Source organism: Batrachochytrium dendrobatidis (genome assembly GCF_000203795.2).
Source record: "Batrachochytrium dendrobatidis JAM81 unplaced genomic scaffold BATDEscaffold_6, whole genome shotgun sequence".
In the NCBI taxonomy this organism is placed as follows: Eukaryota; Fungi; Chytridiomycota; class Chytridiomycetes; order Rhizophydiales; genus Batrachochytrium; species Batrachochytrium dendrobatidis.
The window spans coordinates 1,434,110-1,462,083 of record NW_006281104.1 but is presented as its reverse complement, the minus strand read 5'-3'; the positions used below and the strand labels follow the sequence as shown (position 1 = coordinate 1,462,083).

At 39.9% G+C, this 27,974-nt stretch overlaps 11 protein-coding genes across 11 annotated transcripts; 6 read left to right on the top strand and 5 right to left on the bottom strand.

The window, feature by feature from the left end:
* Nucleotides 1-101: 101 nt before the first annotated feature.
* BATDEDRAFT_25241 (uncharacterized protein) lies at nt 102-1,336 on the top strand (the record flags this gene model as incomplete). The annotated part of the gene is made up of 2 exons (XM_006679002.1): nt 102-149; nt 458-1,336. 2 exons carry the CDS (start codon nt 102-104, stop codon nt 1,334-1,336), a joined length of 927 nt encoding a protein of 308 aa, XP_006679065.1.
* Nucleotides 1,337-1,609: 273 nt separating this feature from the next.
* On the bottom strand, nt 1,610-5,060 carry BATDEDRAFT_35169 (uncharacterized protein; the record flags this gene model as incomplete). The annotated part of the gene is made up of 3 exons (XM_006679067.1): nt 1,610-3,967; nt 4,401-4,487; nt 4,878-5,060. The coding sequence occupies 3 exons, from the start codon at nt 5,058-5,060 to the stop codon at nt 1,715-1,717; spliced, it is 2,523 nt and encodes an 840-aa protein (XP_006679130.1). The 3' UTR covers nt 1,610-1,714.
* Nucleotides 5,061-7,006: 1,946 nt separating this feature from the next.
* BATDEDRAFT_88703 (uncharacterized protein) lies at nt 7,007-8,130 on the top strand. Its single transcript, XM_006679261.1, has 2 exons — nt 7,007-7,213; nt 7,433-8,130. The coding sequence occupies exons 1-2, from the start codon at nt 7,051-7,053 to the stop codon at nt 7,732-7,734; spliced, it is 465 nt and encodes a 154-aa protein (XP_006679324.1). The 5' UTR covers nt 7,007-7,050; the 3' UTR covers nt 7,735-8,130.
* Nucleotides 8,131-10,807: 2,677 nt separating this feature from the next.
* BATDEDRAFT_25238 (bifunctional triacylglycerol lipase/ester hydrolase) lies at nt 10,808-11,954 on the bottom strand (the record flags this gene model as incomplete). Its single annotated transcript, XM_006679001.1, has 2 exons — nt 10,808-11,607; nt 11,720-11,954. The coding sequence occupies 2 exons, from the start codon at nt 11,952-11,954 to the stop codon at nt 10,808-10,810; spliced, it is 1,035 nt and encodes a 344-aa protein (XP_006679064.1).
* A 321-nt stretch (nt 11,955-12,275) lies between these two features.
* BATDEDRAFT_88709 (uncharacterized protein) lies at nt 12,276-12,875 on the top strand (the record flags this gene model as incomplete). The annotated part of the gene is made up of 1 exon (XM_006679260.1): nt 12,276-12,875. One exon carries the CDS (start codon nt 12,276-12,278, stop codon nt 12,873-12,875), a length of 600 nt encoding a protein of 199 aa, XP_006679323.1.
* Nucleotides 12,876-13,271: 396 nt separating this feature from the next.
* Nucleotides 13,272-15,030, bottom strand: BATDEDRAFT_89006 (uncharacterized protein; the record flags this gene model as incomplete). Its single annotated transcript, XM_006679173.1, has 4 exons — nt 13,272-13,882; nt 13,948-14,427; nt 14,504-14,807; nt 14,896-15,030. 4 exons carry the CDS (start codon nt 15,028-15,030, stop codon nt 13,272-13,274), a joined length of 1,530 nt encoding a protein of 509 aa, XP_006679236.1.
* Nucleotides 15,031-15,354: 324 nt separating this feature from the next.
* Nucleotides 15,355-16,365, top strand: BATDEDRAFT_11331 (dolichyl-phosphate beta-D-mannosyltransferase; the record flags this gene model as incomplete). The annotated part of the gene is made up of 5 exons (XM_006678779.1): nt 15,355-15,479; nt 15,544-15,754; nt 15,833-15,858; nt 15,926-16,090; nt 16,146-16,365. The coding sequence occupies 5 exons, from the start codon at nt 15,355-15,357 to the stop codon at nt 16,363-16,365; spliced, it is 747 nt and encodes a 248-aa protein (XP_006678842.1).
* A 1,616-nt stretch (nt 16,366-17,981) lies between these two features.
* On the bottom strand, nt 17,982-20,178 carry BATDEDRAFT_11544 (uncharacterized protein; the record flags this gene model as incomplete). The annotated part of the gene is made up of 5 exons (XM_006678804.1): nt 17,982-18,286; nt 18,364-18,507; nt 18,601-18,761; nt 19,216-19,306; nt 19,974-20,178. Coding segments are annotated over 5 exons (906 nt in total), but the record flags the coding sequence as incomplete, so codon positions are not given.
* A 1,935-nt stretch (nt 20,179-22,113) lies between these two features.
* Nucleotides 22,114-23,107, top strand: BATDEDRAFT_36995 (uncharacterized protein). Its single transcript, XM_006679086.1, has 4 exons — nt 22,114-22,167; nt 22,248-22,441; nt 22,529-22,651; nt 22,709-23,107. The coding sequence occupies exons 1-4, from the start codon at nt 22,118-22,120 to the stop codon at nt 23,092-23,094; spliced, it is 753 nt and encodes a 250-aa protein (XP_006679149.1). The 5' UTR covers nt 22,114-22,117; the 3' UTR covers nt 23,095-23,107.
* Nucleotides 23,108-23,446: 339 nt separating this feature from the next.
* Nucleotides 23,447-24,723, bottom strand: BATDEDRAFT_89003 (uncharacterized protein; the record flags this gene model as incomplete). The annotated part of the gene is made up of 2 exons (XM_006679172.1): nt 23,447-24,585; nt 24,651-24,723. The coding sequence occupies 2 exons, from the start codon at nt 24,721-24,723 to the stop codon at nt 23,447-23,449; spliced, it is 1,212 nt and encodes a 403-aa protein (XP_006679235.1).
* Nucleotides 24,724-25,019: 296 nt separating this feature from the next.
* BATDEDRAFT_25231 (uncharacterized protein) lies at nt 25,020-27,957 on the top strand (the record flags this gene model as incomplete). The annotated part of the gene is made up of 3 exons (XM_006679000.1): nt 25,020-25,239; nt 25,374-25,594; nt 25,744-27,957. The coding sequence occupies 3 exons, from the start codon at nt 25,020-25,022 to the stop codon at nt 27,955-27,957; spliced, it is 2,655 nt and encodes an 884-aa protein (XP_006679063.1).
* Between the last annotated feature and the right edge of the window lie 17 nt (nt 27,958-27,974).

Sequence of the window (27,974 nt, the reverse complement as noted above, 5' to 3'; positions counted from 1 at the left end):
AGAAATGATCAGCGACCGGCCGAGTTGAAGGAGTCTAAAGCACGTTGTTCAGTAAATGTGGTGGGACTGGCACCAATCCAACATGAAACTGATTGCTTACTATGTATTTTTGTACTCCTAGTGTTCCATTTTACCTGAATATAGCCGTGGTATGTTGATTTCTTCTAGCTTGTTAGACCATATCGGCAAGAATAACCGTGAGTCACGGCTAATATCAAGACGCCTCTCATGTTAGCTTCAAGCTTTTGAATCGACGCTGTAGAGGCTGATAGCGATTTGCACAAAATGGCTACTTGTCTGTGGTTGTTGCTTTCAGGTACTCAATTCAAGCAACACAAAACTCAACATCCATATTTGTACATATTCTTAAATAGAGTCCAATTTAAACTTTGCCAAGCAGCACTTTTTTCATTAGTCACTACTTTACACTAATTGAATCTACTGTACTCGACTAAAGACATTATTTGACAGCTGGATGCATATTGCTGGGATTAGTTTATGGGCGATTGCTACGGCAGTTTCAACAAACGCATTAGTGATCCAAGTGACACCAGCCAAACAATCAGAATCTGTTTATGCTAAACCACCAGCCATTGATAATGATATGACTGTCATAATCAAACAGCTGGATAATGATTTAGAAAAACCTAGCCTTCATTATTTAACTCGAGAGTCGGTAATACCATTTGCAATACGTCCATCCCGTCGATTGTATAAAAGGAGTCCGACTCATACTGGAGGTGGAGCGACTAAGCATCACTCGGCTACACATGAACACAGTAACTCTCATATTAATGCAGTTCAGGATTCTGAAGATCATCACCACTCGTCAAATGATTCTGAAGATCATCGTCACTCGTCAAATGATTCTCAAAATCAACATTCAAACCAGCAACCACTGAATCCGCCAATGAACCAAACCCCTCTAACCCCTCCTAGTCCTCCTAACCCTCCTAGTCCTCCTAGTCCTCAAATTCCGACTTCTATAAAAATGACCAAATCGACAATGGATATATTAAAAGAATCTACAATCGATGCGGTAGTTCACCGCGTGGTTGGTGAACGACATGTTGGTGAAAGTAGTGACAAACAGTCTAGCGATACTCCACCTGCTAAAAGCAGCAACACTCCAACTGCTCAACATAATGATGATGACGGGAACGCAACTCCAGGCGACAAGAATGAAAATTTAAAGAATAACGATGATGGCGATGGAAATACAACTCCAAGCGATAACGATACGACTTTAAAGAATATCGATGATGCTGATGGAAATATAATTCCAGACAATAACGATATGACTTTAAAAAATATTGATGACAGCAATGGCATGTAAATTCTATTACTGGATCAACTTTATCAAAATTCAAATGTGTTCAAGTTACTAAAATACTCAATAAATCATTTCAAGTTTAAATATTGCTTCAGTATATTAAATGTCAATGCTGAACATGCGATCCGCTTTCAAAGCAAATGTGTTTGGGTTGGCAACCCAAATTTAAACAAATTCACTTGCGAGTTGGTATAAATTGATAAATGTAATAATGTGTACCATCAATACATTGTTTTAAAATACCAACTTGAAATACCATTAAAATAAAAACGGATTGTAGAAAAATGAATTTATATTCTTGATCGAGTTTGTCAATTTCAAATCATGGACGCATAATACCCTTGGAGTATATGCATAGACAAAAAGTAAACACTGAGATCTTCATTCGAGTCGACTTTCGTTGGAATATTCACTATAGCGCTGGTAGGAAATGAACGAATCGTACTTGTAGAACTGATCAGAGTTGGAATCTTGAGATGCGGCAGCAGTCGCAGCGGCAGCAACAGCAAGGGCAGCAGCAGACACATTGTCGTTTTCAGGACGAATATCTGGCTCAGTCGAAGCTGCCGACAGTGGTGTGTGAGACTGTCGTCGCTGTGAATGTGAGAATTTATTGTGTGACATGTTATGTGCAGCTTGAGCGACAGTGAGAGAATCACGACTGCGGTTTGCAAGAGATAGCATAGTGGAAGGATGAGATCTCTGACTGGGATATCTTGAAGCACTAGCCGATGGTTGGGTACGTATAGGGTTGGGTGCATTCAAATATTCAGTCGATCCAGACCTGTCCATGTTTGTAAAATCGCCATTGGACGACGGATCAGAAACAAAAGACGAGTGATAAATCTGGACAGGCTCGCCAGAATTATCAGTTGGAGAATGGAAGATTTGTGGTGATTGAGGATGAGTTGCAAATTTTTCTAGATGCACATGTTGGTAAATGGGTTCCTCGGGAAGTGTCTTGTCACTACCACTATGCAAGCCATTGTAGTTTTGGTCAAAGTGATCATTCATGAACAAGCTATTTTCAGCAGTGCTAAGTTCGCCAGAACTCGTAAATAATGCAGGTTCGGTGGATACCTCGGAAATCTTGGAAAAACGCATTGCCATATCATTCAAGCCGGAAGGATTTGGATGATTAGGCATTGGATCAACAGCTGTAGCCGAAACAAAGTTTGAATATATAGATGTTGTGTTCATCATGGGCAAGTTCTGGTTCTGGTGATTGTTTTCTAAACCATAGTGAGGCTGATGGTATGAATCTTTTGAATGTTGGTCTTTAGAAAGTGAGGATGATGGATCAATGGTCTCGCAGTGCGTTTGAGCTACCGGTTGGTGTTGGAGATCGGGACTGGCAATAGGAGTAGCACCAAAACTTGGAAGGAGTGGTTTGATAAATTTACCACTTGCAGAGCTACTAGGCATCCTATTCTTGGCCATCACCAGCCCGACAACAACAGCCAAAACACCAGCTACGCCAGCTACACATCCGACAATGGCTGTAGGTCCAAGACTATTTGATTTAGAACTACGAGAATTATTGTCAGACTCAGATGAAGCCTTGGGAAATTCAGATTGATTGGGTCCAACATCAACATTAGAATTCGATGAACCAGGATTCGAGTTTGTATTTCCAGATCCAGCAGTAATGCCATTACTATGAGTGGTGCTGCCTCCAGACGACAAACCTCCGCTGACGTCTGAATTTTCCAATCTGCTTCCAGATTTTGCTACTAAACCACCACCACCAGTACTTGCTCTGACAACAATTGGAATGTGTGTAGTTCCAGAAGACGGTGAATTACCAGACTGATCAGATCCCGATGATACTTGTGGTTGAGGAGATGATGAAACAGTCGCTACTACTTGAGATATTTGTGATACGGGACCAACGGGCACGTTTGGAGTTGGAACAGTAGGAATCTGAGTGATGATTGGTCCAATGGGTTTGGATGCAGGTGGAGGACGAGAATTAGGCTCAACAGGACTAGGATGCGGCACATTGATTGGAGTGAATGTGGGTGAATTTGATGAAGTTGATATTGAGACTATTGGAATAGGAGGTTTGGGTACAGATGTTGGTACGCTTGGAGTATTTTCTACGATAGACGATGGATTTGGAGAAGGTGGTGGAGGTGGAGGTGGAAGGACAAGTGGTGGAGGGGGAGGAAGAGGAGAAGGAGAAGGTGGAGGGGGAAGGACAAGTGGTGGGGGAGGAGGAGGAGTAAAGACAAGTGGTGGAGGAGGTGGAAGAGAGGATGGTGGTGGAAGATCAAGTGGTGGAGGAGTAGGTGGTGAGGGTACAGAGCTAGGTACAATGTTTAATGGTTCTGTAGGTCCTTTGGAATGTATATGATCACCATCTGACTGGGCTAGAGAACTGTCCGATTTTAATCCAAAAGTCTGTATAGATTGCTTGGGTAGTTCATCAGACACTGGTGCTAGTTTCGTATCTAAAGTCACGGATTCATGACTGTGATCTTGAACTGCAGTTGATGATTGATTTAGTTTATCATCTGGATGAGTAAGATTGATAGGTTTAAAAGAGTTGATGACTGCAGAAAATCCTGGTGTCTGAGGGTCAGATGTACTCGAGTGAGAGGTGATGTTGGATAGTGGTGTTGAGGCGTTATTCTAACAGTAATAAAAATAGCAAGTTAGTCGGGTTGATTTAAAGTTGGATATCTGCTTAATCTTAAAACTCCTTTACAAGAGAAAAGGGCCAAACAAGATCGTTGAGCTCAAAGTCATGCTGGTGTGATTCATCAGCCTGTGTGAGAGAGTATCAATGACATATGCCATATTAGATGGTCATGTAGCAATCAACAAAGTCTCCACTGAGCAGCTAGGTGTATAGTGAGTGGTGGCTTGAAGAGGCGCCAATCAACCTTGACCAAAGTGCAAATTGGTAGACTAGAGAATACCGCACTCGTTGCAAGTGAATGACCCCAATGCCCATTCACTACTATCCAATAACACTACGATCACGGCTGCAGACCATTTCGTCTGACAACCTACAGGCAATAGACTACATGAGTTGCATTCAAGATCAATATCTATAACATACCGATAAAAGAGGATCTGGCAATGTTGCATTCGACTGTTCAATTGCATTGACAAAAGTACTGATGAACAGCCATCCTAAAAGAATCGACTTGATAATCATGCGGGAACAAGTATGAATGGATAGGGCACTCGAGTGCCTTGTGAATAATGGAGTTGCCGAGCTGTGTGGTAATAGTCTCGATGTATAGTTTAGATGTAGTGCTGACGAACAGCGTCAGGTTTCTAACAATCAACAGAGTAGCGTGCAGGAAACCAGTGCGCTCGAGAAAATATATTGATACAAAACAGACGGCTAGGTTTGATAAAGTTTGTTTCAATAGCAAAGTAGTCCAAGGTCTAACAATCACTTGATATTTCTGTTGGAATTTTGATAGATTGGAAAGTGTATAAATTGGCTGCAAAATAATTTGAGTACTGAAAAGCTCACGTTTATCAATCAAGAAACTGTAGCTGATAAACAGTTGGAATATGTGCACACTTCAACTGTTTGTAATTTTCGCAACTTTGCCACCAATATCAACTTCTGATGGCCATACTCGATAATTGCAAATGGCAGGTCGTGACTTGAACCAATAAAGCGCCTCTGTTTAATCCCATGAAAAAATTCACCATACGGCGCACTACTGCTAAAGAAATCATGTGGTGGCGAGTAGTGCGTCATGTGTTGCTTTGTTTTGACTACATAACAATACAGTTCTTTATACAACTAGTCGTCTTTTACCAAACCAACATCAAATGCCTACATATTCACTCAATACAATTACAGCCGTATTCACGTAAAATGAACCACTCGTATGGATCTTGTAATGACTCGATTTTGCTTCAGAATAAACAATCGTTACATATTCGTTGTTGTTGGAAAATGATCACTTTTTCTATTGAAACACTATTCTAATATCAGACATGGTCGCGTTCTAGTCCAACATATCTCGGGAATGCAATAAATGCATTGAAACAGAGATATCAATATTCGCTCTGTATTTTTGTACAAGAATGAGTAGGCCAGTCGATAACGAGTTCACAAAACAATCTTGTCCAGTAAGATTGATACTAATCAGACATGACTGTTTATCATGTATCTTGACATGTATTGTTTCATTCTACATCAATACAGCTGTAATGGTATTGAATCTGACGTGTTTAGTTGAAAATCACCTGTTAGATCGTATACTGCAAGCAATAAATGATGTAGACGGGATTTACAACTGTCAATCATACGAATCTGCTTTTTTAAATGCACAGTTTGTAATCATAGCACTAAAACTAATAGATTCATAAAGTAGTTCGGTGCCTCAATATTCAAACATTTTATTGAGGTAAATGAAAATATAATATGCATAAGCATTCACAAAACAACAAATTACATATTTTCAGTCAAAGCTGCCGATAGGGTTGACATACGTCCATCAGTGTACTCCGTTTCACTGACACTGACACACCACGACGTATTCTTTTTTGAATCATGAGGAATGCTGGCTACATGCAGAGCTGCCTGTGCCAGCTGTTGAGGATTGTCCATTCCACTAGATAGATTCGACCTGTGCGAGTCATCATAGTCAAAAGTAGCTCCAGAATACGTGTGCCCGTAGTAAGTATTGGTTGACGCAGTCGAGTCGCGCGGAATCACTGTATCTCTTGGAAGGGAAGGGATCGATATAACATCATCAAAATCCAATTCAAAAGACGACCGTTCGTTCAAATTCTCACCCATGTAGTGCTCGTTCAAGTTACGTCTTGGTGATGTAATGGTGTCTGCGCTGTAAGAAAACGCTTCATCCATATATTGGGCATAGGCATTTGGGTTTAAATTGGATGGTTGCAGACTGCTGTCCGTAGATGTAAGGCTTGAAGCGTTGACAACTCGTAGGGTCTTTTTGAGTGTGCCGATATTTAAATCCGTGTTTTGAGTTTCCTTGTAAACATCAAGACGCTGCATTTCAGGAATGTTTTTGAGTGCATCAAGAGTCTTTCCAGTGGAAATGGGCATATTGAACATTGGTTTGGAATCCTTTTCACTCGTGTCGTTGGTCTTGTGGGGTGGTGGTGCAAGACTCTCTGTGCTGTAGTAGTCATTTTGATTACTACGACTTTTTGTATCTGTCAATGGTGGAAGTTTTTCCACAAAAGGCATAGGAGTCAGACGAAACTCGTTAAGCATAGTTGGTACGGGTGCGACAACTCCATTTTCATCGTAGGTGCTTTTGGGTGTTTCGAGAGATTGAGAAAGTTTAGGAAACTTATAGTCAGATCCAGCCTCCTCGTCATTTGAACTAATGCGACTCACTATTGCTTTTCGATATCGAACAACTAAAACACTACCGGCAACAACTAAAACAGACCCGACTACAACTATAATGACTCCTTGTAAAGACAAGCCGCCAATCTTTTTTGAACCTGAATTGAGTGAAGAATCCTTTGAGCCATTATTCGACCCACCGACTGAACCAGATCCGGAAGATGTACTATTGGAATTGCCAGATTCAACAGTGATATCATCTGGACCTGTTTTTCCATCAGTGTCCATGCGAGATCCTGTAGAAGTATTATTCCGAACCGTACCAGAAATTGGCTTTGAAGATTCGTCTTTACCTTGTGGTAACTCGATCTTTTTTTGTGTTGTTGGAATACTTGGACTGCCATCTTTTTGGGGAATGTTGGCTGGAATCACTGTTACTATTGGTGTTGAAGCTCCTGTTTTCTTGCTTGTGCCAGTGCCAGTGCCAGTTCCAGTTCCAGTGCCGGTACCAGTTCCAGTTCCAGTGCCAGTGCCAGTTCCAGTTCCAGTGCCGGTACCAGGGGTCTTTTTATTGTCTGGTAAAGTAGGTGGGTTCTTGTTGGTTCCACCATGCTGACCACCTTCAGGAGGAATGTTTTTATTCCCGGGTAAAGGAAACTCATCTCCTGTACGACGTGAAGGTGGAGTATTACGAGTACCACCAGTATCTGGCGAAGTACCGGTTTGATCACCATGATTTCCACCTTGTTTCTTGTCACCTTTTCCAGGAGGCTCACTTTTAGGAGTATCTCTCACAGGAGGTTCGCTTTTAGGAGTATCTTTCACAGGAGGTTCACTTTTAGGAGTATCTCTCACAGGAGGTTCGCTTTTAGGAGTATCTCTCACAGGAGGTTCGTTTCCAGGGTTAGTTTGTTCAGGAGGTTCGTTTCCAGGGTTAGTTTGTTTAGGAGGTTCGCTTCCAGGAGTAGTTTGTTCAGGAGTAGTATTTCCAGGAGTGTCATTTCCAGGATTACCTTTTCCGGGAGTATCGCCTCCAGGAGTGTCATTTCCAGAAGTATCTTTTCCAGGAGTGCCAGTATTGATTGGTGGAGCAATCTGACTAGTTGAAACCAATATCACTTTAACCGTGGTTGAAGTTTGTCGAGGCGGTGGCACATCTTCAGATGGAGTTATAAACTCAATATGGCGAGTACTCACTGCAGACACGGCATCACTGCTAGTGGAGACCGCAATTTGTTGAGTAGTCTCTAGAGATGGTTCAGATTTGCTCGGCGATGGAATAGGCGTAGTAGTAAGTGATGATCTACTTAGTGTTTGTTCAGTATCAGATAGTGCATCCTGAATATCTGATGGTGGAGCAGTAATAGATACACTTGGTGTTGGGCTATTACTATTTGAAATACCAGACACGCTAGTGATTGTGTTCAATTCAGATTGTGATACTTGTTTAGTATGTGGATCAAATTTGTCGGGAACTACTGAATTAAAGACTATCTCTGAATTGCTACGATCAGTTTCTTTAGGAGCTGCGTCATTAGTAAATGTAGACTGTTTTTTAGGTTCGGCTGTGGTCGTGCTGATAGAAAAGATGGATGTTGGTTGATTGGATGGCTTGACAATTTTAGTAGTCTTACTTGTAGGAAGATCTCTTGTAGGTGTAGCTATGGTATCATCAACTTTTTTGGCTTGGACAGTTGTCGTGGTAACCTTTTTACTCTGTTTCTTTGGCACACTGGTTTCAGGAACTGAGGGTTGAGTATTTATAGGTTGTTTGTTAGTATTTTTAGTAGATGGATCAGCTTTTTCAGTATCAGGCTGATTGCTCTTTTTCGATCCTGGAGAACCGGAATCACTGTTGGATTGATTATCAGGCTGATTGCTCTTTTTCGATCCTGGAGAACCGGAATCGTTGTTGGATTGATTATCAGGCTGATTGCTCTTTTTCGATCCTGGAGAACCGGAATCGTTGTTGGATTGATTATCAGGCTGATTGCTCTTTTTTGATCCTGGAGAACCGGAATCACTGTTGGATTGAGTATCAGGCTGATTACCCTTTCTGGATCCTGAAGAACCGGAATCACTGTTGGATTGAGTATCAGGCTGATTACCCTTTCTGGATCCTGAAGAACCGGAATCACTGTTGGATTGAGTATCAGGCTGATTGCCCTTTCCGGATCCTGAAGGACCGGAATCACTGTTGGATTGAGTATCAGGCTGATTACCCTTTCTGGATCCTGAAGAACCGGAATCACTGTTGGATTGAGTATCAGGCTGATTACCCTTTCTGGATCCTGAAGAACCGGAATCACCATTGGATTGATTATCAGGCTGATTGCCCTTTCTGGATCCTGAAGAACCGGAATCACCATTGGATTGATTATCAGGCTGATTGCCCTTTCCGGATCCTGAAGAACCGGAATCACCATTGGATTGATTATCAGGCTGATTGCCCTTTCCGGATCCTGAAGATTCAGAATCACCATTGGATTTAGACTTTGATTTAGCGTCAGATTGCGAGTTTAAAGAGCTCGAGTTTGGATCATCAACGAATACGCCACCATTCTCGCTCTAGTGATAAAACGTGTCATTTGACATATCCAAAGTTTCAGTTAGCTCATGAGCGATTGTCATATACTTGGAAACCCATCATGTTGTACAAGTGACATACACATCAAAACATCATACATACCCTTTTAGAAAAATGGTTCCATATAACCTCGTTAGATGAAAGGGAAGAACTTCTGCGTCGAAGTGATTGGAAAATAGTATCCGTAGTAGATTCGGAAATTACATCAGCATGTACAACTGGATTCATTACACCCAGTATCGATGTGGTAACCAAAAACATGGATATTGTATACAAGCCCATGATTGATCTTGTACTATACACTATTTGCATTGGCAAGTAGTCAATGAGAAATAAGGCTACAGTGTATCCTGTATTTTGATGAGCGTTGATTAATCTCGACCTGTCTTATTCTGGCTTAATGAGCAGCTAGTGTACAAAAGTAAATGGAGTTGAATGTATAGTAATGGAATGCGCTACTGTGCAAACTTGAACGTAAGATTTTGGAGTAAGTTGAAAGACCAATTCCAAAAAAGAAAAGCAATGGTTGATACAAGCAGTAAAAATTGGGAAAGTCAAAAGGCTAGTGGCGACGGTAAGAAATATTCAAATAAACAGTAGCGGTCAAACTCTGGCCAAATAAACAGCACATGTGAGATGTAGACAACACCAAATAGATGGTTTGAGATTTTATTGATGGCACAAGTGATTGTTGGTGGCTTCTCGCATTCAGTCTGTTTTGAAACGCGTCAATGTTTTAACCAAGCCATGTGCTACATCATAGAAAGCTTATATTCGTTCTTTGAATGTCAAAGATTGAATGCATATAGATTGAAAATATCAACATGTGCCAACTCAGAGTAACCCTATCAATAAATTGACAGTTTGTAGCTCTATCTGATTTTTTTACTAGAAATGATGTATACATTCAGTCAACTGAAAGTCGAGTATGTCGCCACTTGGTATTTTATAATGAACATGAAAAGCAACAGGACTATGCCGCAATCTTATCTCTTAATGACGAATATCTAAATCAGCAAATGTATTGTTGTGTGGATTTAGATATGCATACACTTTCACATCTCGATATATGATAAAACGCAAGTTTGTGGCGTAAATTTTAAAAAATACAAGCATAATATGCTTCCAAGTTGATCACCAAAAACTATTTCAACAACTAATCTGATTATATTTCAAAAACATTGATGACATCAAACAGCTGTTACAGTATTTGAAAAAAGCAAGAGTCTTTGACCGTAGCATTGTAGAACTGGTTTAGACTAGTGTAGATTATGTAGGTGGAACACCAACACTTTGTCAGAACAAGACCAACACCAAGTTTGGCAAGTAGCCACCACCAGACTAAAAGTGAAGCGTTGTTCTATATTTAATTGAAAGGAACTGTAGATCGTTTAGTAGACTGACCGTGTCAATAAACCAGATTGCTGCCATGATACAGGAGATATGAGTGATGGATGCTTCTGTCATTCAAATCAGCAATCTACCAATGTTTGTAAAGGAGCACTACCAAGAATGATGGTTGCTGACAATTTTTTATTTATGTTTCTCGTCTTCACGCCCTTTATCACCAGCTTCGTGAAAATCACTACTGCTGCAATACAAGATCCCGCAACCATTCAAACGATAGCTTTGCCATCAAACCAGAGTGTTCAACAACAAACGAATGCGGTACACTTTTTTCACACAGCATCACTTTGGCTGCAGGAACCTTTCTAGACATATCTTGATAATGCTCAACAGGAGACCATCCATCGTCCACCCCATAGTACATGATAAACTTGTCTGCATGAGTGGAAATCACATCCAGGTCGTTTAAATCACGAATCTGGTGCATTTCGCAAGCACCAAGGTAAAGCACATTTGCAGTATTTGTGGAAGATGTCAACATATTGGTCGTAATATACAGTACTGGACCATGGATGCCTGTCAGCGCACTAACCAACAAAAAAAGCAGATTGCGAGGAAGAATCGACACGATACACGATATAACCTGTCGAGTAACATATCGAATAGGAGGAAATGTATATACACTTGCTTTTCGACCATTTGGAGATGCACTCATGGAATGCAATGTAGGAAACAATGCAACAATCTTTACAATCGAACAGTCTTGACGAAAAGACAAGACTTTAAGAGACATGTAGGTTCCAAGAGAATGGCCAATGAGAATAAAGTTTGTCGATGCTGGATATTGAGCCTTGACGACATCAAAAAATAATACCTTGTGTGTAATTTGGTCATCAAGGCTGTAGATCTTGTTATCGTTGTTTGCGATATAAGATGCGTGACCCAAATAAGAACAACCAACAATTTCAAGCTCCCCATCAAAGTGACGATACAATGCTTCAGCATACTGTTGATAGTATTGAATGATTCCAGGATTTCCTATAGCAATTGAATGCGATTTGTCCAGATTGGATTAGTTATGGACAATGAAGTGATATACAATGAAAACCCAAAACCAGTTTCAATCAATAAAGTTTACATAAAGGTTTACCTGGATATAATATGGCCACATGCTTGATACTAGAAGTATGCTTACTAGCTCGCATGTAAAGTACTTCAGTCAAATGTCCGCCTACATTCCAAATCTCTATTCCCAAAGAACCCTCGGAATGACTACACATGTGATTACTTATATCCCTATGTGTGTGGTGATGAAAAGAGTTTGTAGAGTTGAATGCATTCAACAAGAGTTTACTTTTAATAAGTGGTTGTTGCTGTTCGTTCATGTATTGTAGTATTTTGCTTAACCAAGAATAAATCTCGAAAATTAAATCTCAAACTGGATCATCACATAAATCTCTAGCGAGGCCGATAAAAAGTCTTTGATGGTGTTGTTTGATTGATATAATGGTTTGTGAGTATTCACATTAGAATCTGTATATTAACAGACATTGAAATTTCTTGGCAGGTTAACAGATCGTATTAAACAGTATCAAACACCAGTTGAATAAAGCTAAATTGTGAATTCATCACGTGAGCAATTACACGTGATGAGTTGACATTAAGCAAGCGATAATTGCCTGACCATCACTCAAACTGCTATTTAAATGTTCTCTCAAGAAGTGAGAGTAGACTCTCTATCTCAGATTAGGACAGCTAGACCTGGAATGGGAGCTCGTTCTGCAATAACTGCTGCTTCCGCATCCTCTCGCAATCAATGTCAGCGATGTCTCAGTTCAGACCATTGGACTTATCAATGCAAATCAACTACATTGCCCTACTTTTCTCGTCCATCAAGAACTCAACTCATGAAACAAAAAAACAAGTCTAATTCTACTGAATCAAAATCCACTCATGATGAAATGAGTCCGTCTACGTCTGCTAAACTTTTGGCTGTTCGCAAAGGGTTGGCAGATCGTATTTTAAAACAAAATGCTCATAAACGACATGCTAGTCGTCGATCTTCTTCTTCTTCGTCATCATCCTCTTCATCGAGTGATAGAAACAGTAGTAAATCTTCAGGATCTAGTAGCGATTCTAGTTCGAGTTCAAGTTCTGGAAGTAGTTCTGGAAGTAGCTCCGAAAGTAGTTCTGGAAGCAGTTCTGAAAGCAGTTCCGGAAGTAGTTCAAGTTCTGACTCTGACTCCAGCTCATCGTCTTCGAGTGCATCGAGGAATTACAAGCGACGTCGAACTCATCAGAGATAGATTTTTTCAATTCAGAAACTCGTCGAATGGGTTGCAATTGTACACGACTATCCAGCAACATTTTGAATTAGCTGTATTCACGTAAAATGAAACACTTGTATTTATCTTGCAGTGATGATTTTGCTTTGAAATAAACTATAGCCAAATATTCGTTACGCTTTTCTATTAGAAACTGATCTTTTTGATTTACCAAGTTTGAAATCAAACCTAGATTTCATATTTCAGGAATGCAACTGTTGTTTCCTTCCAGTCAACTAAAGAGTTGGAATGGCACGGTTTTGGCATCCATTATTTGACAAGTCCAATACCCTTGTTCAATATTCGATTGTACACGAGTATGGCAGTCAGTTGTCTATTTATTTGATCAATATATTCAGAAACTGTGTAATGGGACTATTAAAATGGAAGATTTTGATGGACTTCGTTCATGGATGCATCAGCAGTAACAAAACTAGCTGCATCGCTACACGCATGATCCAAAAACGTCATATCTACCTTGGCATTGATGCCCGATGTGTCTAAAAACTGGATAAAACTACTCGCTAAAAATGTATCCACCAACTGCATGACTCCTGGTTCAGTATGATGTCGAGTTGAAGAAGTACTTTGTACGCTTCGTGATCCTTGAGAGTAGGGTTTGGATGTCGATGCTGCTGTGTTTATCGTTGGTGTATACCGTGATGGGGTCATTTCAGATCTGTATTTTAATGGACTCGGAGATCGAGAAAAACGACTCTCGGAAAGAGATCGATTTTGCTCACCATTCCTTGTAGGTGACTTTCGAGATCGTGTAATACTATGGTCGAATTGACTGTAAGTTAAACCATCGCGTGTTGGACTTGATGTCCTCTTGGGTGACGGCTGAGGATATGTAAAGGATTGATGTCCAACTGAACTGAGGGGTGATTGATCATATCGATTAAATGAAGAATGATCAGGATATTTCCCATACGAATTCTTTGTGTTCAATGAAGTGGGTCGACGAGATGATCGGCGTTTAGTTGGTGCTAAATCAAACATGTTATCAGTACATGAACAAAACCGTACCACTCAATCAACCCAAATTGCTTACATGCGTGAAATGATGTGTTGGCAGAAAATAAATTGACTGGACTCAAAGGAACAACAAAAGAAACAGGCGATTGAATCTTTTTTGTCAATGGTGGACTACTCAAAGGCTCAGACTTGAGTATGTGAGGATCGTTTTTTGCACTAGTGTCGGCATACTTGGATGGTCTAGTCATCATTGATTCTTCACCAACATCTCGTGTAGGACTTTGCTGAGCATCAAAAGGAATGAACGTATTGTATCCCGCAGTGCCGTGTCGAATGGGAGATTCAGATTTTAAAATAGGAGAGGATGCACTATGACGAATATCAGATCTCTCAATAAAACAAGATGACGGATAAATAGAATTGGTATGTCCAAGATATGGAGCAGAAGTTCTATGCAGTCGAGTCTGATTAAATGCATCTACCAAATCATCTATTTCACGATCTACAATCCTGACTGTATCGGTCTGTGTGAACTCATCAATAGTGCGTTTTGGAACTACATTGCATTGGACAATCGTATACAACATCAGTATGAGTTGTTGGGCTAATAATATAGATTGGACTGGACTTACAAGATTTTGGATCTGGTAATGGTGCCCATGCTTCACTTGGTAATGGTTTAGTTTCAACACCAGCAGGAATATTGGATCTAGTTTTCTTTAAAAGACTCATTCTTTGAACTTGTTTTACAGAATTGGTTACACTGTCATTATGAATAGCATGAGATGCATTCAAAGTGGATTGTCGGTCAAATAACTCTGAATGCCGACGTTGAATACGAACCGAACTATCATTGATAGAACAAGCAACGACATGCTCTTCATGGCCCCACCATGTAGGATAAAGCACTGGTTGATTCGACTGTGAATCCAATGGCTGTTTAATTGGTTTCAACTTAAGAATACGACAAACAGATTGGTTAATGAAACCTGGATGCAGATATGAATTAAATCAGGCAACATACATGGTTTACATTGAGTTCAGGCTCAATGAGCAATGGTCTTGTTCTTCCTCGCCATTGCTGTAAGAACGGAATATGCTGGCTTTGAAGCATTGTTTTGGATTGATGTTTCTGACGAGACTGATTTAAACGAGGCATTGTATTGTCCAGACTAAATCCAAAGATAAAGTTGAACTTTTGACTAAATTCAAGACTTGATTTGCCTGAGGATAAGACGGTTGTTTATAGAAATGGAAAAACAAGATTGTTTTGAATCAATTGAACTGCAGTTTCTTTACTGTTTGAATGTGATGGTTGAATTAACAATAATTAACGAGATAATCAACGATGATTAACGAGATAATCAACGATGATTCTACGCGCAGGTTTTCCGATAAAATCGTTTTTAAAGTTGACCGAATGAACTTGAATTCATACGATAACGACGATTATCAAATTGTCATTCCATTGGACGCTGTTTCAATGACTTCCAAACACAATTCTTCTTATTCGAATGAAAACAAATATTCTGTCTTGCTTCCCACTTACAATGAACGTCAGAATCTGCCCATCATTGTTTGGATGTTAGTCAAGGCTTTCACTGAGGCGTAAGTCGACATCAATTGTTCTTGTTGTTAATATGTATTGATGTTTGGATTGAATTCGTTTTAGTGGATTGGACTATGAAATCATCATTATTGATGATAACTCGCCTGATAATACAATTCAAGTCGCTAGGCAGTTGGAGAAAGTGTATGGCACAGATAGGATTCTTCTTCGTCCTCGTGCTGGAAAACTTGGATTGGGAACTGCTTATGTTCATGGTATTGAAAGCTCTACTGGAAACTTTGTCTTTATCATGGATGCTGACATGTCACATCATGTAAGGTTCAACCTTGACTTGAATCTCAATTCATCTTTACACTTGAATCGTATTGTGTATTAATCATGTTGCTATTAGCCCAAATTCATTCCTGAATTCATCAAGTAAGATTCTATACATTTAATGTGTCGGTTTGGCTTCATTCTTAATCATTTGAACATCAAACTGTAGGAAACAGCAACGTCATAACTTGGATGTGGTGACTGGAACAAGATATGTTCATGGCGGTGGTGTGTATGGTTGGGATCTAAAGCGTAAGCTTACATCTCGTGTAGCAAACTACTTGGCTGATATCATGCTTAATCCAGGCGTTTCAGATCTCACTGGAAGTTTCAGGTATCTTTTTGCATCTGTTTATTCATTCTAATCATCTCATTAACTTTGTGTATAGGCTTTATAAAAAACATGTCTTGAAGGATTTGATTCAACATACTGTTTCAAAAGGTTATGTGTTTCAAATGGAAATGATGGTACGAGCCAGGCAGCTAAACTACACCATTGGCGAGATTCCAATCACATTTGTCGATCGTGTATTCGGAGAGTCCAAATTGGGTCCCAATGAAATCGTTGGGTACCTCAAAGGACTTTGGAATCTTTTTTTAGATATTTAATTCTCTTTTGAATTATACTTGATGCTGGTAAATAAACACTGAATGCATGTTGAATTTATTATTTAAATGTCTGGTTTGTTATACTTGCCGTACACCTTGCAAGTATATACAGTAGGGTTGAATAGTATAACCTAAAAGTGAGGCTGTAGACTATATTGTTGGTGCCTAGACAAGGCAGTGATTAATCAAAAAGAAAGTAGACCGATAATACAATTAAAACAGTAAAAACATCGGATTAAATCATGAGCTACAGAAACGTCTGGCTACAGTATTAAAAGAAAATGGTATCTAAAGAAAATCGACATGACCGTTTAATATCCATTGTACAGCTTGTTGGAAACGGTAGCTACCCCACCGTCAGTTGTAGTAGCATGAGTTGGAGGATGCCAATTTGGATTCAATCGATCACCATTGCCGGTTCTATTAAGCTCAGATCCACCCATGTTCTGATGCAACTCTTTTGATGTGTATTGCTCTAGATCCTCGTTGCGATCTTCTATACTATTGTGAAACCCCATATGCTCACCACTAAGCGGTGACACGCCAGGATGCGAGTGATGAATTAATTCTCGTCCACTTCCTGCCAATTGTGATTCGCCATCATCTTCTTCAAAAACAAACGAGCTTGAAGCACTATCTCCCGTCGAGTAAGGTTGTAATATGGATGATGGGATTGGCGGCTCAAAATGTTGCATCACCAGTGCCGCTTGATCTGAAGATGTCAAGGGTTGTGTAGATTTTATCATGCCAGGTACAACTGGTGCAAGGTTTGAAGACTGCTGTTGTAGAGACTGTGCTGTAGAATCAATCGATGGATGAACCATATGTTTTCGAGTCGGTGACATCCCAGCAGAATTCACTCCAGAAAGTGTAGCAGATCCTGGAGGTGAAGATTGACCCCTCGCTGAATTAGAGCGAGGATTTATCTGCTCAAGTGGCCCTGTAGGTGGAGTCGGAAAATAGATATTTCCATGACTGGGTTGTGATGATGATGGTAGAGGCCAGATTTCATCACCTGTCATTGCCGCTCCCTGAAATTGACCTCGTATCACCTGTTGCTCCTGGTCGCGTTGCTGGATATGATATTGTTCCAGATGCTGTTGTTGGAGCTGCTGTCCAACTAGCCCACTATTAATGGCAGGATGTGCTGGTGGGGGCTGTTGGAGCTGCACTTGTTGTTTATAGAATACCGGGATTTCTCCATCGTTTTTTACTAGTGCAAAATCAGTCAAAGGTGGAATGGAATGTACGCCCATCGATTCAGCATTTGTAACGGCTTGTTGAACAAGTCCAACGTTTCCACCAATTGGTGCATGAACCATGTTCATCCTTGGCATACTTTCGTGTCGCACATATGTTCTAGCAGCACCAGATCCACCAGCTTCGTCATGCCAAAGTTCATTACCATCAGTATGACCATTGGCATTGCGCGAATTACCCGAAGCACTAGTACGAGGTAACGTAGACCCTTTAGGCTTTGGGTTCAAAGGAAAACTTTCCGCCATCAATTTCAAAGGATTCTGATCCCCTTGCTGTTCTTCGTCATCTACCTCGGCATCATTAATATCTTCCACAAACCGCACTTGCATTTTGTTGAGCTTCAAATTATATTGAAACAACAACGACACACCAATCACAATCACTACAAATCCAAGTATGATTGAGATTCCATCAATCACTGTAGCGACATTGAAACCTTGATATAGTACTGCTGATGTTGTGAGTGTAGCACTAGAGAAAAACACAAAGTAGACTGGAGTAACAATGGATGTCGAAAAATAGGATAGAGACTTGTTGAGATAATTGACCTGGATAATCACAGTAATGACAATAAACACAAAAAGTGGGTAGATGGGCCATTGTACGAATTGATTATCAGCTTCCCAGTGTCGCAAACTGTATACAAACGAAGATCCAAATCCTAAAATATGTTTCGATTTGCACAAACAGTAGGGAAATCAATAACAAATTAGAAAAACAATCAACAAATTAGTATACCTTGGGCTGCATTGACAAGAAATGATCCTACAATGGATGTGATTGAAATATACACGATTGGATGAACATGGCCATATCTAGGGCCAATATGAAAAATCATGTACAAGACAAACACAAGCGACACACACGAGTATGTTAAAAACCCTAACATGATAGTTTGATCCAAATCAAAAACTGTTATTCACATGCAATCAAGATTCAAACAATCTTGTTACAAACTGCCACAATCCTATATACCTGGAGCCATTACAAAGTAGATAAATGCAGGAATGGTTTCAGTTGCAGTAGATGAAGGGCCGTGTAGCACAATAATGGTTGCACCAATAACGCATAGACAAATTCCTGCAGTGCCAGAAAAATTGAGTTTTTCTTTTAAAAACACAATGGATAAAATTGCACTAGATTATTGAGCAGAATAGTTAGTTTACAAAAAGCGATATATCTATCAAGTACTGATACATGTTGTAAAGTAGTATCAAGATTAAATCAAGCATGTCTAAATAAGGGTGTGACACAACAAACAGTTTGACGAAATAGTCAATGTCAGTTTTTCCCAAATCATTGAACAGCATTGTATTCTGACAAGTTCACAGGTATGTCTATTGGTGACTGGCATGAAACAACAGCTGCAATTTTTTTGATTTTAAACTAAAACATGATATTTTGAGATACAGCAAAGGAGTTTGATTGACGACACCAGGGATGAGTTTGATAAAAGAGATGATTGTGTTCACCATATAATGCATACACAATCATCTCTAGTAGGAAAGCGTGACGAATATTCAAACATTTTCCAATTCAAGACAGAATAAAGTGGTCCATTTACATGAATACATCTGTAATATATCATACCTGACAACAACGCTGATGGCTCCAAGTGGGGTAACAAGAATTGTAGGCGCGAATGCATATGCACCAAAATTAGATACTTCACCCATGGCCACTAAAACAATAAGAAAATCAAGATGTAAACACATGGCATGTAATTAGTAAAATACAAGATTGATAATGAATAGTCCATTTAAAACAAATCGTATTGAGAAATACAATTATTTGCAGTCTTGTTCACGTAAAGTGAAACACTAGAATTCAATACATAAACAGCCAGTTGTGAAATATTTCCACTAAATTTACTGGACAATATTGTCTTGGTATTTGTCCTGATTATTGGCATGTATAGTTGCATTCCTGAATATGCAATTTCAGTTTTTTAAAACTAGAACGCAAATTATAAGATTAGAACACAGCCAAGCAGAGTCTGTAGACTTGACAAGAATCAAGCCCAATATCTGGATTTGAATGTGGTGATTATGCAGTGTATGGCTATGTCAAAAGTGAGAAAGGGATAGTTTGTGTGTATCTATGACGAATGTGTTGATTAAAGGATTGGTCATGTCAATTAAACAGCAATCCAATCCATGTCTAGTGAAAGGCGCAAGGAATATTCAGCCAGTCTATTCCAAAGTAAAACAAGACTACAATGACATGCAAGTGTTTGTACATGAATACAGCTGTGAATAATCCTGACGATCAGCAAGACTCTAATAGAAAAGTGTCTGTTGCAAGTCATCAGTTTGGTATGAATATGAAACACTGCTTGGGTACTCAACTGCAAGCCATGCCGATCCACCATAAAGAACTCTTGAGATAAGCGTGCTCGTTTCCTTGTTCCAAGGCGGCATCTTTAGTTTGCAAAAGGCCTTTTTTCTGTAGAATCAGACTGACACCGATAAAGAATCCTGATATAAGAGCAAGTGATACTCCGACTGGTTGGTACCATGACGGAATGTCGCTAGATATTACTCCTCCAGTCATATGTATAGTTGAGAGAACAAAGTTGGGTTGTTTGTAGAATAGATGTTTGGTATGGAATAACTACGATGCAGTTGGAAACAAGGTCGAATATAGAATACTAGGACAGAAAATATGGTTTACAAGTATCTAGTAATGCTGGTTCTATGTGAAGATGACTAGCAGGTACTGGATAGTGCTGATTATCAAGTCGAATATACGCTAATTGCTCAGTGATTTGTGAATATCGACACTTGTAGTCGAATGATAAAAACGACCTTTTGTTATTAGTGTTTAGAAACGATAATGCAGTCGATAATGACAGTATAATAACTCAAAAAGTCGAGTAGAATTGAAACAATGATAGTTGCAGACAAACGAGTTGACTGGAAACTAGTTATTAATTGAGAATTCAGATGCTTGCAAAGGGTTCGTGTTTTAAGGATAAATTGGGGCTTCTAAACAGATGGCTGTTCAGTATCAACTCATTCATTCTTTTAAACTTGTATCGTGCCATGAAAATACTGTTTAGATTCTGGTTGTTCAATGACCATGTGTTTAGATTCTGGTTGTAACTTGCAATTTAAACAAAAAATCAATGTAGTTTAATGTATTTTAATCCACTTTTGGTTTATAAACTCACTTTGTAAATGGAATGACTGCTGTATAAAAACACACAGCTTGGAGTAAATCTAGTTTATTTCTGTGTCAACTTGGAATGTATTTTACTCGATTACAGCCATTTACCTAAAATAAAACCCTAAGGGTTTCTGAGCAACAATATTGAATGAACATTCTTGACTCATTTAATTCTAGACATTATTTTACAAGATTGAATCAATGCAAAATAATAATTTATTTTACGTGAACGAACATCGCATCAACTTTTTAACCCAACTTCAAATCAGAATCAGTACTGTTGAGCAGTAGCATCATCTGAATTCACTTTATTTCCATATTAAACTCTTCTATTTTTAATAATAGACCATGTATAACAGAGTACTCATTCCAGTCAGACCCTATTCCAAGACCAAGACAATGCTTGCACATATAACTGGTTTCACATCTGCTTTCAATCATGCATCAACTTCATTGATTACAAGACATGCTATAAAAAACCATCTTTACAGATCATACAATGCTCAGTATTTTAATATGGGTACTCCTTTGGCTGCATCCTGCATCACTACTTCCAACAGACAATTGTCTTTGTATAGGACCAGACAATCGGATCAACTGGCTCAACTGGCTGGATTCAACAAGTATGTGGCCACTGCATCTGAAGCTCAAACATATCCCTCAGGATACATGCTCCCTCCCGGAATTCCTGACATGACAGTAGAAGACATTGATCTTCGTTTACAACTAGGCGAAACATTTTTCAAGCCAGACAGTAGTGAAACTGCTGCCATTCGAATTGACAAGTGCGAACTAGCTTCAAATGACCCAACAGAGGACCGTCATGTCAGTCTGGAATTACAAAATGGGTCCATCCTATTGGGAATATTTGATGGTAAGCTTGAATTCTACTTGCAACCTGGCTTACATCATTTATTCAAGCTCCCGTCTGATAGTCAGCTGCTAGTTCATCAGATCTTGTGATGCTTTCAAGTCCCTAAATCATCAGTCGCGTTCTTGCAGTTTAGCCAATGCTGCATATGATCTGATGCTTGATTCTGCTAACATATATTCTGAACTAGGTCATGCAGATACTCAATGTGCTGAACAGCTTACAGAATTACTTCCTGTCGCTCTACAAAAACATCTTGCTACTTCACAAGACGTTCCTCGAGCACTTACTGATGCATTTGTTGCCGTGGACGATCATCTCTTGAACCTTCCTTTTCAAGCATTGGATGGATTTGATTCAATGACCATAGAGCAGATTGCTGCTTTGCCTTCTACTGAACGCATTAAAATTAGGGATATGATCTTGCCTGCGCTATCTGGTTCGTGTGCTGTCATGGGATACATTGGCAAAGAGGATGTATATGTCGCTCATGCTGGAGATAGGTAAATGTCATGTTTACCATTGATATACAGAGATTTTTATTAAACTATCTTGTGTTTATGATTGAATCAATTGAATCTAGTCGTGTTGTGTTGGGCTCAATGTCCAACAGTGGCTCGTGGGTGGCATCTACACTCACCAATGACCATCAAGTAGGAAATCCGAATGAAATGGCTACATTGAAAAAGGAGCATCCAGATGAGTTGGAGACGGTTGCTTTTCGACATTGTCTAGATGGACCCCTTCGTGTTATCGGTGGATTAGTGCCTACTAGAGGTAAAGTATACATTGTATAAAAACTTATAGTGGCTATCAACACTGAATTGAAATTGTATCTTGGTATTGACACACATCTTGTTTTAGCTTTTGGAGATGCTCGATATAAATGGCCCATGGCTGTTCAACATAAAATAAGTGCATTGATGAAAGGACTTCCATCTCGACGTCGTCAGTGGCCCATGCTACGCTACTGCTTGACTCCACCATGTATGTTGTGTATGCACTATATAGTAATGATGTATTCTATTCTAACATTTACATTAGATGTGCACGCTCGACCAGACATATCACATGTGACATTGACTCCTCAAGATTGCTTTCTTGTGATTGCATCGGATGGGCTGTTTGAAGAACTATCCAATGAGCATGTCGTGAATATTGTGGGTGATTTTCTCAACTCTTCACAAAACAAAACAAACTCTGCGCTTTATGAAATTCGACATGAAAATGTAGCCACACACTTGCTTCGCCAGGCACTCAAATCTGGAAAGTATGACGATCGTCATGTATCACGATTGTTGACTCTCAGACCCTCAGAATGTCGCAATTGGAGAGATGATATTCTAATTCAAGTTGTATTCCTCAAACCTGCTCTCAAATTTTTAAATTCGACGTTAACACTGAACACATTACCAAAATTAAAGGAATGAATTGATTTGAATCAATACTTGGGGTATGTTTTGAATTGTATCATTTGTTGATGAATACACAATTCAAAACATACATGATTTTTGAAAAAGTTGAGACCAGTACAAGTATGTATTACAAGTTGTTTTAATGAATGTGTTGTACAAGGTTAGAATCAGTTGAGCTATCGTGTATGGAGCATCTCACGTTTTTACACTGTACATGATCAAAAAACAATCCATTCATTTCTTTTTGATTCAATTTATTTTGTTGGTTGTCACATAGGTTTACCATGACTAAACAAGATGGTTGAAAACTGAGAATTTGATCAACTTTATTCAGACTCGACACGATTCATTTCGAATTCATCTTGGGTTAAGATTTAAATGCAACACAACCACTGGCTAGACATTCTTGGATAAACTCTTTGATTTCCAGTGGATCTCTTCCAGCAAGTATTTTAACAGCTGATGAGACACCGTTGCCAACTAAACCCTGCTCTTTTAGGTAGATTTCTTGGGTTTCGTCATGGTCCATATGGATTGATTTGGTATTGTTTTTGATCTGCTTCAACATTTTATTAAGCAGGATCTTCATGTCATCTGCATCGTGTCGAATGGCGTCGAGTGTTTCAATAACTGCATCAAAGTCGACAGCCAAGTTGTGGATAGCATTTTGCTTTTCCATTAGAAATCGTTTTGTTTCGTTGTGAGAATTGCTAGTAAATGACACGACTGATGGCAATGAAGGGGTGTGATTTGAATCCGTAGTGGGTGTAGGATCAGGTTGAGATGTGGAGATGAATTCTGTGAATTTCTGAGCCAGATCTGTGCCTGTTAGCAATGCTGGTCCTGTGAGAGTGTATACTGAAGCCCGATGCAATGGACACATTGTTGGTCTGTGAGAGGCTCGGTCAACGTAAATGGCAACCACGCTTGCAACAACATCTGTGATATGAATTGGAGCAAACATTCCATCCGTGATGGGCAAGGCAAGTATACCATCTTGTCCTATTTTGTTGATCCAACACAGTAGATACTGTTGTAAAAATGTATATCGTAGGATACAATGCCCAGCAATATCGCTTTCCTTTAATGCATGTTCAATCTTTCTGTATTCATACAATCGTGGTGAGAATGTTGCACACACAGATTCTGGATGATGTGGGGTAAGAAGGACCACATTGTTGACTCGAGCCATTTGGCACAGATGAATGATGGGGGAGCAGACCTGAATCAAGTCGGGAATAACAGGAGGAATGATACACACGCCATCAATGCTTTGAAAAAGTGCAAGATGGTTGGATGGAAATTTGATGATATCGGAGAGAAGCAACACCTGAAGCTTTAGTTGGAATGAGTCAGTTGAATGGGAGACAGAGGAATCCGTAGGTTTGGGAGATGAAGCAATGCAAGTCAAATCATCGATACTCTCTTGTCTAGACACCAATGCAGTAACAGACTTGAATGTAGATCTGTGCGACCCATGCAAAAGGTCGGTGACAATGGCCATGCCTAAATGACAACTATCATGAGTACACAAGAGTAATATTAAAGACCAATGCATGCAAACCAATTACCAAGAAGAGTGTCTGCTCCAACAACACATATATGCAGCGACATGTTGATATTAGAACCATCCATCATGGGCATTTATTTCGACAAAGCGTTGGATTGTTCCGGAAAGTCAAAAGTTTGGAATAGCGAGATACGAATTACACACCATTCATTAGTTCAATTACACATTGATTAGATTGCACATTTAACTTGTACAGCCAGATTGGGTTTGCAATACTTGCATCGTCTGCAGTGCAAGTTCATTGCATTCAGATTAAGATCACAGACCGCATAAATAGGGTCCAGACCTCAGCAAAACAATAAAGATTTTTCTTGCACTAAACGCTGAATTTGTTTCCAACATCACATCAGTCGAGTCTGCATAGCTAGACATGTCTTTTTTGTATATGCACAGATGCTGCTTCAAAAATACCTTGTCTTCCAGTTTAACACATTCTTTTGAATTATCTTCAAACACTATTACACCGGTAATCACACGCAATGTGTTGGGTGCTGTCAGAACCAAGACAGATTATGCCAATGCTCCAAAACCCACAATACAAAAAAGTCCATTGGTTTCACCTTTAGAATCGCTGCAAGTTATTCCAAAAGGTAACGTTAACTGAATGGATATTCACCAACTAAAAATGTTGCCTAATTCACTTGATCAAAAACTGATCTGGAAAAATCAAGTTTCAATGTATGCATGATTTGGATCCATATTAACTCGTTGGCTACAATCTCAGATTTGCTTCCATATGACATCAAAAGAAGGAAAGAATCTGGATGGTTGCCAGTTTATTCAGCATATCGCAACGGACGGTCACGTAAACTCACATTGATTAGAGATGTAAGGGGAAACACAGAACAACTCAAGCAGGATTTAAGCCATTTGATTCCAAAAGAGAGGATCAGTATCAAATCAGCAGGATCTAAGCTGGAAATCAATGGAGATTATATTGAAGTCGTACGTGACTGGTTATGTGCTCGCAAGTTTTGAATGAAATTCATGTAAAATGGAGTGTTTATCTTGCAGTGATGGCTAAACTCATGGCCGCCAAGTCACATGACTTTTGAATTAGAATGAAAAAATGCAATTTTGTGAATTCAAAACAGAATTGGTTGAGCATGGCATCTACTGTGAAGAGGTCTGCCCGTACTGTTGCCCATGCTGTCCGCTCTTCCAGCGGATTGAATGTAGCCTGCTCTTCTGCATCGACTCTTGCTGCAATTTCTGCTGCTGCCAACGCTGCTTCGGCCAATTCGGCTCGAGTTCTTGCCGATTGCAGTCATTCGGCTGGTTCAACTACAAGCAATGCCATGGTTAGGTCTTGCACAAACACTACTGGTGCTGGAAAAGGAACCAGTCATGGATTTTCAAACCTACAGCAAGGTGTTGCTGGTCTTTCTGCAGCGGTTGCTTCGATTGCTGCTTCAGACCGAAAAGAAACAGTCGATGCCGACCCATTGCCTCTGCAAATGCCTCCACTGCCCAGCATCCTTGTTAGCAATGGCTCAAGTGTTTATGCTCTTACTGCCTCTGCATCCGCATCCACTACTAGACCTGCAAAAAGATCTTCAACCCCTAGACATTGCAAGCAGCAACCATTGATTGAACTTTCTGCAGCCACTAATACAATGGGCATGACTGGTTTAAAACTGTCTGCTTCCACCAGATCTTCGCACAGGCTTGCTGCACTTGCCTCGTTTAGAGGCGAGTATTCTACTTCACAGTCTATAGAGTCGAATGACTCGACACACGTGACAACTGGTCGAGTTCTCGGCAAGCGATTGCGAAGTTCTAGCATCGATGTGTCGTCTAGTCTTGATCGTTTGGCTTCTCACTTGGAAAATCCAGTGTGTTCTGTTGTCTCATCCGACCTATCAGGATCGACTGCTTTTCCTAGGAAAACGGCCAAGCTTGATTCATCCATCTTTGCTAATACATTGACTACGCAGCGGCCGTCTTTGCCAAAACAAGCATTGGCTCGTAGTATTACCAACAAAGAATTAAAATTCACAAAAAATTCCACTCTACACAAGGCTTCCAAATCCAATCATTTGGCTTTGAACCTGGAAACTAGCTCGGTTGATTCACAGCCTATATGTGCAACAACTACCACTGGATTGAAACGCATCTGTCAGTACTGTGGAACAGACTCAACTCCCATGTGGCGACATGGTCCCAAGGAAAATGATCCACTTTGCAACAAATGTGGAGTCAAGTGGAAGCGTGGACGGATTCTCACCCCTGGATTTTATCCTAAACAGAAACAGATTTCATCTGAAAAACTGGCTGCTTTAAACCTCAACTGTCAGCTTGAGAATGTTGCCATGTTGGCTGCCATGAATGGAAAATCGTGCATCAAAACAACTGGCAATATGAAACAGAAAAAATCCACTACTTTGAAACACTCGATTCCTTCTTGTACCAAATCCAATATCACACATGAACCACAGCAGACACCATCATCGTGTAGTACGTTTGGTAATCAGACTTCGTTCCATTCTGCTGTTTTCAAACGAGGTCCATTAACATCAACATCTCTTGGATTAAGAACTGGGTCTACACCTGACCGATGGCTTGCACCCATTCATCGTGTCGGCTTTGCATCACCAAAAACCACTCTTGAATCAAACTGGAAGCATACAACCAAGGAAACAACGGATCTTCCCTTTTTACTTGATCATGCTGATCTTACAGATATTTCTACAAGTGACACATGCAATGAGAATCTCAGTACATCACCAACTCTCACAGACATGGACACTCCAGTTCGATCCAAATCCACACTAAGCCATTCTGATATGGAGATTGATATCATGGGAACTCTAAGCGACACATCCATTGAAGAGTCTACATGTACACCACTCTTGATTCAAAAAAAGAAGTCCATGGTAAACGTATATGGATGTGCTAGATTAATGCCCATCAAGGGTATATTGACACATCGAAGACCCTACACACCACCTGTATCGTCTGATCCACTCTACATTAACATGAATGCTTTGGTTCAACCTCTACCATCCACATCGACTTTACAAACTGTGAATCCGACTGGTTTTAAATTCCCTCTTCTTTCACCTCCACTCATTTCATCTACAACGGATGTGACAAAACGTACTTTGTACTTACAACATAGATTGGAAACTTCTACTGTACCGCAAGTTGCTATGCTTATGGATGTACTCACTACATCTCCAGCAGGTGGATCGGTTGGAATATCACATGCATTACTCTGTGGACGAGATGTTGAAGTGGATGTGCGGGATTTAGATAGAGTAACGTGGGCTAGAGTGTGCAGAGTGTTTGGCGATCTGAGTATGTAGAGAGGTGTTGCAGAGTC